Source organism: Electrona antarctica (genome assembly GCF_951216825.1).
Source record: "Electrona antarctica genome assembly, chromosome: 1".
Classification (NCBI taxonomy): Eukaryota; Metazoa; Chordata; class Actinopteri; order Myctophiformes; family Myctophidae; genus Electrona; species Electrona antarctica.
Window position 1 is genome coordinate 9,096,013 of NC_136806.1, and position 8,827 is coordinate 9,104,839.

The following is an 8,827-nucleotide window of genomic DNA, read 5'->3' on the forward strand; positions in this document are numbered from 1 at the left end:
ATATCAAACTGCATGGGATCCTTGAAATTAAAAAGGTTGAGAATCACTGCATTAGAGACAATTAAGAATGTCCTTTTGGTAAACTCAGAGCCATCTAATAGAAGAGTTGCGATATTGAGGGGGCAGAAAACAGCCCGGTCACGTGGTTCATGTACTCGCGCGAGCACATAGACTCCAATTCATTCCGTAAACTTCCGGTTATCCCCATGCTCAATAGAAGTCTATGTAGGAGAGCCGCCATTGGACTGGCCCCATGAAGTGAACAGAGTTTACGTAACTCTTACTCTAAGGCTCTGGGTAAACTATAATAGCCTGTATTGGGAAAACAAAAATAAAGGGCCTAATGCCTGATTTTTTATACTAATAATTTGTTGCACACCACACACACTAGCAGATCTACAAGTTCTCACAATGCATTGTGCCTCCTTCAAGTACGACATAAAAACAAAATAGTCGCCATGTTTAACTGAAAGGAAAGGAGTGGTCCAGTTTCCCAGTTCAATGGTTTAAACATATTAACTTTTAAATAGTTAATCAAGTGCTTTCTACTGTCTGTTAGTCCTCTTTATATTAAATAAACATGTTTATTTGTATAGCATAGCACATTTCAACAATCAGGCAATTCAAAGTGCTTTACACGTTAAGCATTGAGACAATAAGACGGAACATTATATTATTAAATAACATTTGAATACAATAAAAAAGGAAGACAAAAGTTGAAAAAACAGAGAGTTTCAGCAGGCCTGCAGTTTTCTGGGACTTTTGTTCCAGACGTGGTGCATAAAAAATGAACTGAACTTGAACATCATTGTGCCTGGACTCTGGAGTCAACATCACGTAGAATAGCAGAGGCTTGGATTCATCCCTGTAGCTTAGTGATGATGGCGATCAAAAGGGTTGATCATGACTGGCTTCTTGGCACTTTATGGATTACTTTTCTTACAGTTCATGAGGTCAAGTGGTGTCCACAGCAGCATCCATAACCTGATCTGGTCTCCACAGTCCATGAGGTCCAGTAGCGTCCACGGCAGCATCCATAACCTGATCTGGTCTCCACAGTCCATGAGGTCCAGTAGCGTCCACAGCAGCATCCATAACCTGATCTGGTCTCCACAGTCCATGAGGTCCAGTAGCGTCCACAGCAGCATCCATAACCTGATCTGGTCTCCACAGTCCATGAGGTCCAGTGGCATCCACGGCAGAATCCATAACCTGATCTGGTCTCCACAGTCCATGAGTTCCAGTGGCGTCCACAGCAGCATCCATAACCTGATCTGGTCTCCACAGCCTATGAGGTCCAGTGGCGTCCACAGCAGCATCCATAACCTGATCTGGTCTCCACAGTCCATGAGGTCCAGTGGCGTCCACGGCAGCATCCATGAGCTGATCTGGGATGAGCCACTGCAGGAAGAGAAGGAACAGGAAGTCTACAACAGCCAGTAAGGCAAAAAAGGATCCAGCCACTGGGCCACAGTGAGCCCTCAGCCTGAGCAAACGTCTGTGCATTGTGAGCACCTCCTCTCCAGCCACCCTGTCATAGACCTTCTCGGTCCTCTCGGCCACATTTTCCCAGGTGTAGAGGCTTCGCACGCGGGCGTGGATGGACGTTGGGGAGGAGACGGACCCCGATCGTTGCCTTGCAATGGCCGTCTCCAGGCCAGCACACAGCGACTGCACGGTAGGCTCGCAAAGAGTGATCAGGTCCTCTGGCAAAACCTCGGGAATGCCGCCAACGCGGGTGCTGACCACCTGCAGTCCACAGCTGGCTCCCTCCACTATGGCCATGCAGAAGGCCTCCGTCAGAGACGTGTTTAGGAAGATGTGACCTTGAACCAGAACTCCACGTACATCTTTATGCTCGAGAGCCCCAATGAGATGGATCCTGTCGTGTAGCTGGTATTCCTCTCTCACTTCCTCCAGTACTCTTCTTTTGGGCCCTTCTCCACCAATTAGGAAATGAAGGTCTGGATGTTTGAGGCAGAGCTCTGGGATTATCCCAGCGAGAAGATCGATTCCTTTGCGGTAGACGAGTCGACTGGCCACCACAACGGTAATCCGGCCATCTTGGCGCCGAGACGGGTCAGGAGTGAAATCTGCGGCGTCCACCGCATTGGGAATGACGGACACTATCTCTGGGTGGAGCGCTGCGCGCAGCACCGTGTTCTCCTTACTGGTGTACGACACACACACGATATGGTTGGTGTCGCACAGGGACACTGTGAGAAACGCGTTGGTCAGCACCGAGGACAGGTCGGCGAAGCCGAAGAGCGAGTGGTCTGTAAACACCGTGTTGAGGCCCATGGTCTTAGCATGGAACAATGCGTCGTGGGCCATGCAGGAGAAGGAGCTGTGTGCGTGGACAACGGTGATGCGTTCCCTGACAAACACGCAGCGCAATAACGGCAGGCTGTGGACGCAGGCTGGGAACGATGACTGGTTGTACATGACCCGCAGGGGGAGGTAGTAGACCTTCAGTCCATTGGTTAGGTACCGGACCCCCTTTCTCCTGCCATAGGCGTGAGTGGCTATCACCACCTTATGTCCCCTTTCTATCAGACACTGAGATAGATGGTATATATGACTCTCCACTCCTCCCATATTCGGATAGAAGAAGTCGGACACCATGCAGATGTTGTGCTTCCTGCCAGGGACTTGGGACTCGGCTGAGGGGGCTCCGGACGTCTCGGACGGAGGACCCTGGAGAGCTGGGGGGTCCCTCCTCCTCCTCCTCCACTGGCCCATTGTACGGGGCAGACGTTGAGATAGATGCCATCTGTAGGAAGTGGCAATTCACCGCATTCATACAGACTTCAGAAGCCTTATAGACGTGACAGAGTGCCTGGTTGTCCGAGTATTTGAAGGCCACTCTATGACATACAGTAAGTAATCTGTGATGTCAGCGCTATGACGTCAGTTAGTGTTGTGTGGGCCCAGAGCCATCTGATAGAAGAGTTATGACGTCAGTTAGCATTGTGTGGGCCAGAGCCATCTGATAGAAGAGTTATGACGTCAGTTAGCATTGTGTGGGCCAGAGCCATCTGATAGAAGAGTTGCGATGTTGAGGGGGAAGAAACCGAGCACTCGAGCGCTGTTCATGCAGCCTGAACTGAGACAAGCTGGAGTTGGAAATACATCGTTTTCAACATGGGGGGGGGGGGGGGTGGTGCAAATAAGAGCTATTTTAAGCATGTGTGCAACATGACAACTGTTTTAAAGTATTGTACAGTAACAACTAAAGTCTCTTTGTTATGTTGTACTATTACTACAAAACAATCTAAAATAAAGGGATTTAAGATCATTACTGCCTACTTCCGGTCCAGGACTTGTCGCAGATGGTTGTCCCCATTCTCAATAGAAGTCTATGTAGGAGAGCCGCCATTGGACTGAAGCCCCATGACGTGAACACAGTTTGCGTAACTCTGTCTATACCTAAGGCTCTGGTGTGGGCTAGTCTATGACGTCATGTCTCATCTATTTGGAAGACAGATACAGGGATTCCAGGAACGTAATAGATACGGGGTTTTCAGGTGGTCCATGGACCACTGGTGGTCTGTGGAGGTATTGCATGTGGTCCCTGACCATGCATTTAGTAATGTAGGTTAACCTTTCTTTCCACTAGTTGATGAAACCGTGAACTGAATGACCTGGTGATGACCTATGATGACCGTCCAATCGTCATCATTTTACTGACTGAAGCTGAACTGAAACTGAAATTCAACTGAAATTCAACAGAAAAAGGGGAGTTAGAATCTCAAGAAGGGGAAGTGCACCGTGTTGTCTGGTTGGAGTCATTATGATTAGGACATTATTAGTCATTGTCATAGTCACACACAGTGTCACACACAGTGTGGATGCATAGCAAGTGTTACAAAAGCACAACTTAGCCCTGCCATATCCCCACCCAACACAACAACAGTGGTTCCCTGCAGGTTGATTATTTATAACGTCACCTTATGCCTCGTTCACAATCAGTTGAAAACCCCTGTAATAGATATATAGATTCTTATTACTTTTTTAATACCTGAGATAATTTAGGACAATGAAGAAAAGAGGATGCCCACACCATCCTAAATCCTTTACAGGATTGAGTGGTTCTCAAAATCAGTACATAGCATAAAAACAAGCTTTATTGTGAAGCTTGTAAATTTGAAGTATTTTTTAAACATTTTTAACAACACAAATCTTGCATGGGGGTCCCTGCTGGCAGTGAACAAAACAATGTCACAACATGGCTGTCCGAGCCACATAAATAACCTAGGCCAACTTAAGATATACATTTGAGGATCCTTGATTCCTTCCTTGACATCATGACAAAGTTTGGTTTAGGTACCAAACAAACCGATTATTACACTTCCTCAAAAATCCATAATCGTGCCCACCCATGTCTGCTTCCTCTTGTGTCCCCCCCCTCCCCCCAGGGGATATTTTCCAACACTACAGTTACCCGACAACACCTTGGTTTACAGGAAGCTGCAGCCAGACAGTCAGAGAACAGAACAGAACGCAGTCTTCTCTCTCTCCGCCTGCGTGCCGTCTGCGTCATGCAGCCGCGCAGCGCAGGGGGGAGTGTTCCTGTGACGAAGTGCGCTCTGCCCACTAGTACTGTTAGGAGCCTATTACGGGAGAGCTCCGTGCGTGTGTGTGTGAGTGCGCGCGTGTGTGCGCGTATGGCGCTGCCCGTGACTCGAACGGTCGGGCAGAGAGAGCAGAATAGTGATGGGCCAAACGGACGTTCACGGTTCAGTGGCGCTTCCGGTCCCCTGCATTTACTTATTTTTGTTTTGAGACCTCCTTAAGTCATTGCCAAACACTGTACTGTATATGGGTCACGCAGATTGATTTGATTGAAGTATTTATTAACAGTTTGCAGAATTACAGTAGCCTACATTTCAAGCACAACTCAATACAAAAAAAACTGAGTGGACGACCAATAAAGGATTACACTTGTTTACAAGAGCGTCCACCTTGTTCAATTCATCGTAACATTTAGACATTACAAATATAGACTTCTATATAGCCAAATAACAGGAAATCATCATCATAAGGGAGGTAAAAAGGGAAAAGCAAGTAGTGTAGTGTACACTTCCATTTGTATACAAATACGTGGTTTTATGTTTTGCACTAGTAGGCTACTGTTGTGTGGTAAATGTTGGATGACTGTTTTGGACAAAAGACACATAGTACACTCCAATACAGTTAGCATACCAAATTACCAATTCGAGGCTACACCCAAGAATTTTGCATACTTGCATCTCGTTAGTCATAGCCTATTCATACTGTTGTTGTAGTGTATGTTGGATGACAAAAGACACTCTTTAGCCACTCGACTCCTATACAACCACCGATTGCTTTCGAGGATACACGGACAGAACTATAGTCTAATCTACTGCTGCATATTTGCATCACAATTCTCAGAAGAAACGTGTCAGACTCAGCTGAGCTCTATAGCCGATCGACGATCGCCGTTCCGTGTGTGTGTGTGCGTGCCGGGGGGGGGGCGCTATAGTCTAGCGATTAAATGTTAAAACGGCATAGCCGCGGGCCATTTGCGGCCCGCGGAGCGCCCCATTGTGGCCCCTGGAAGATTTAAAAAAATAAATAAAAAAAAAGTCAGTTTCGGTTGTAAACAAGCTGAAAGGGAAAGTGATTCGTTCAGAAACTTCAGACTCAGCGCGAGTCGCTAACAGACGTGATATGACGTGATCATATTTAGAATTTAGATATGAAAACCATGCATCACTTAAACAATGTGTATACTTAAACATGGAACGTGCTGCATCATTAGGCGAGTCATTCATTGTATCTGGAAGATACAGTGGTTGAGCTGCTAACAAACGTCGTCCTCCTGCTGCTCAACAGTTACAAATGCACAAATGTCTGTGACTGTAGCTTTGCATCTTTGTATCTTTTGCATCTGCCCGTGTGAAGCAGCATAAGTCAAGTAACGGTAGGGTCTCTCATGCCCAGGGAAAAGTGCTGATATGGAGAGACATTACAAGAATCATCTTTCCCCCCCTTTTTTTCATTGATTGTTTGAGTAGTTTATTGAACATAAATGTATAAACACAAGTTATAGTGACAGTTCCAGCACAATTAAAATAAAGAAATGTTTAAAGATGCAGTTGGCCATGGTCCCTCTAACTACCTAACCTAATGCGCATGATTTTGTGTTGGTTATACTTGGTTTACTGATAAGTGATAATCCATATTCATAATGCTCAAGGATTGTGTTGGATAGGCATGGACTGCAGCCTTAGAGCATGCTGCATTTATTGATTTTGAAAACAGTATAGCCTAGTTGTTTAGTCTTTCAATTAATTATTTCATTACGTTCACTCTCTCTCATCCTGCCGCATTAATAGCTGTGCATTATTGCTTTCTTGTTTGCTGGTGTGAAATTGCTCCCCAAAGGCTGTTTTTTGGGGAAGAAAACCGAAAAAATAACGCTCAAATGCATGTTTTTGGGGGCTAAAAACCCCAAAATCTCATCCGGACATAGCACCTCTGTTACCACTCAAGCTCCCTTCCAGCACCCCCAGTATAAATGTTCTGGAGCCGCCACTGGTCACATTGTAACTCTGTGAGGGTTGAATTGTGGGAGACTAATGCAGTGTATATTCAATCTTTATTTCAGACTCATGGGAGATCCATAGCACATTAAAAACACAACACAATACAAATAATGTATATTATTGGAGTGGCATTGTGTGAAGGCTATAATAAGTCAGTAAAACTGTGTGTGCGTGCGACCTGTGCATGCTCCTTACTAATTATCTCAGACACCCATTTGCAGGCAATTATTATTACTTGCGCAAGCAGAGCGCACAAGTACTAGTTTCGCCCGACGATGCGTATGCACCGTCCCAGCAAATGACGTAATGACTACTTGTGCCTGATACGTCACCATCAACGTATCAGTCACCATCGAAAACCAATTACACTCTGGCATTGGGACCTTTAATCCACATCTTTATTACGTAATCATTGAGAGCATATGACGCCAGTTATACCCTGACGTCATATGCTGGGACGGTGCATACACATCAAAAGTAACCACAGTATACCGCTAATCAATTTACAAATTACATATACATAGAGGCATTTCCTTTAATCCACCCGACACTGATCGAGATATACGTCACCATCGAAGGCATTGGGTCCTTTAATCCACATCTTTATTACGATATACTTCATAATACTATTTTATTAAAAAAAAGGTACGTAGCAAATAGCTAAACCTAATAATTCAATATTTCAATCGTTCTTTCAAAGAGAAGCTGAGATTTGACAGTTTGTAGCGGTCGACAGTACTTGCGCGCTCTGCTTGCGCACTAGTAGGCCATTTATGGCCTACTTGTGTGCAACAAGCAAGTAGGCACTCGACAGAGTGCAGTTCTAGTTATTATTAGTTTAGCAGTAATTTTATAAGTAATAATCACAAATCACTTTTTGGGGTTACTATGAAAGGCAAAGCCAATTTTAATTTTTATTTTATTTTAACACCAAGCATATTTGTGAAATGACAGTAGAATACTGAATACAATGCAAACAAAAATCACACCCATGTGAAGTGAGGGGCACTCTTATCATACGTCATTTTACATCATCTCATTCTGACCAATCAAAATGTATGTCCTCGTCTTCAATGTTTGTCAACTGAACTGGCCATTCATTGTCAATGGCATTTCACGTTTGTGTTAGGACAAAGTTTGTGTTTACACAAAGGCTCGACATAATTTTAACAATAATGCAAGCTATTAATCAGCATTGCTAGGGAAAAAAAATACATCCTGACCCAGAGAATCAAACAACCTTTAATATTTAGATTTACTCATTTTATGTTGTATCCCAATAATGGAGAATTAAAACAGTTTGATTAATTTCATAATGTTAACTTGAGTCCAGCTGTGCGAGGCTCCATAACCAAGCTTGTCTCAGAGTCACCTCACCTAAATATGCACATGAATTCATCCATTACTACTATAATGTACTTTGATATCACTGTTGAGAACGGGTTACATATAAGTAGTTAATTATGGGCCTCATTGATCATGAAACTTAGCTGAATAAATATTGAAAGAAAGTGTGGGTGGCTCTGAAAAGAATACATATACATATCCATAATGTGACACTACAACAAATACTTTTGTATTAATACAAAAGTATAGTGTGTGTTAACTGGTCAGCTCTTTGTTGCATTAAATAATATAACATTTAGATAGTTATATGTTGTTTTAATCGGGGAGAAAACACAAAAGTGTAACATTAAGATAGCTACAGTAGAGCTGCTGTGTGTGTTGAGTCTAGATGGTTCTCATGTGGTGTTTAAGTCCAGCCCCTTCAGAGCGTTCAGCATCACTCTGTGAGAGTTTACCAGCAGAACCTTACAGGGAGAGAGAGAGAGAGACGTGTTTCGCTGAGAGAAGACAAGACAAGAGAGAATATTTTACTTTTCCAGCTCTCCTGGATATATTTGGATTATATTTGATTCCGTCGTGGTGAGTACTGAGTAGCCTATATACACTAATATGTCTAATGTAGCCTAGGCTGTTTTGCAAATAGAGAAAAACCCTTATACAGCTGTAGCTACACTAATGGATCATGGAACTTTAACAGAGTGGCTACATTGATTCGGACTTTGTTTGTTTGCTCTGAGTTTTTGATAGTAAAAGCCTGCCTTTATATACTTTGTCGTAGTCGCTGTTGCCCGAAAATAGGCGATCTGCAAGCACAGTAGCACACAATACGTTTTGCGATGTGATTGTTGTAGGTATAACTATACTGCTAGAGTAGTGGGCTTGTAGATTACAATTTACAATTTAGGCAT

At 43.9% G+C, this 8,827-nt stretch overlaps 1 protein-coding gene across 1 annotated transcript; it reads right to left on the bottom strand.

The window, feature by feature from the left end:
• Positions 1-954: 954 nt before the first annotated feature.
• Positions 955-2,742, bottom strand: LOC306943124 (phosphatidylinositol N-acetylglucosaminyltransferase subunit A-like; the record flags this gene model as incomplete). The annotated part of the gene is made up of 1 exon (XM_079529326.1): positions 955-2,742. The coding sequence occupies one exon, from the start codon at positions 2,740-2,742 to the stop codon at positions 955-957; it is 1,788 nt and encodes a 595-aa protein (XP_079385452.1).
• Between the last annotated feature and the right edge of the window lie 6,085 nt (positions 2,743-8,827).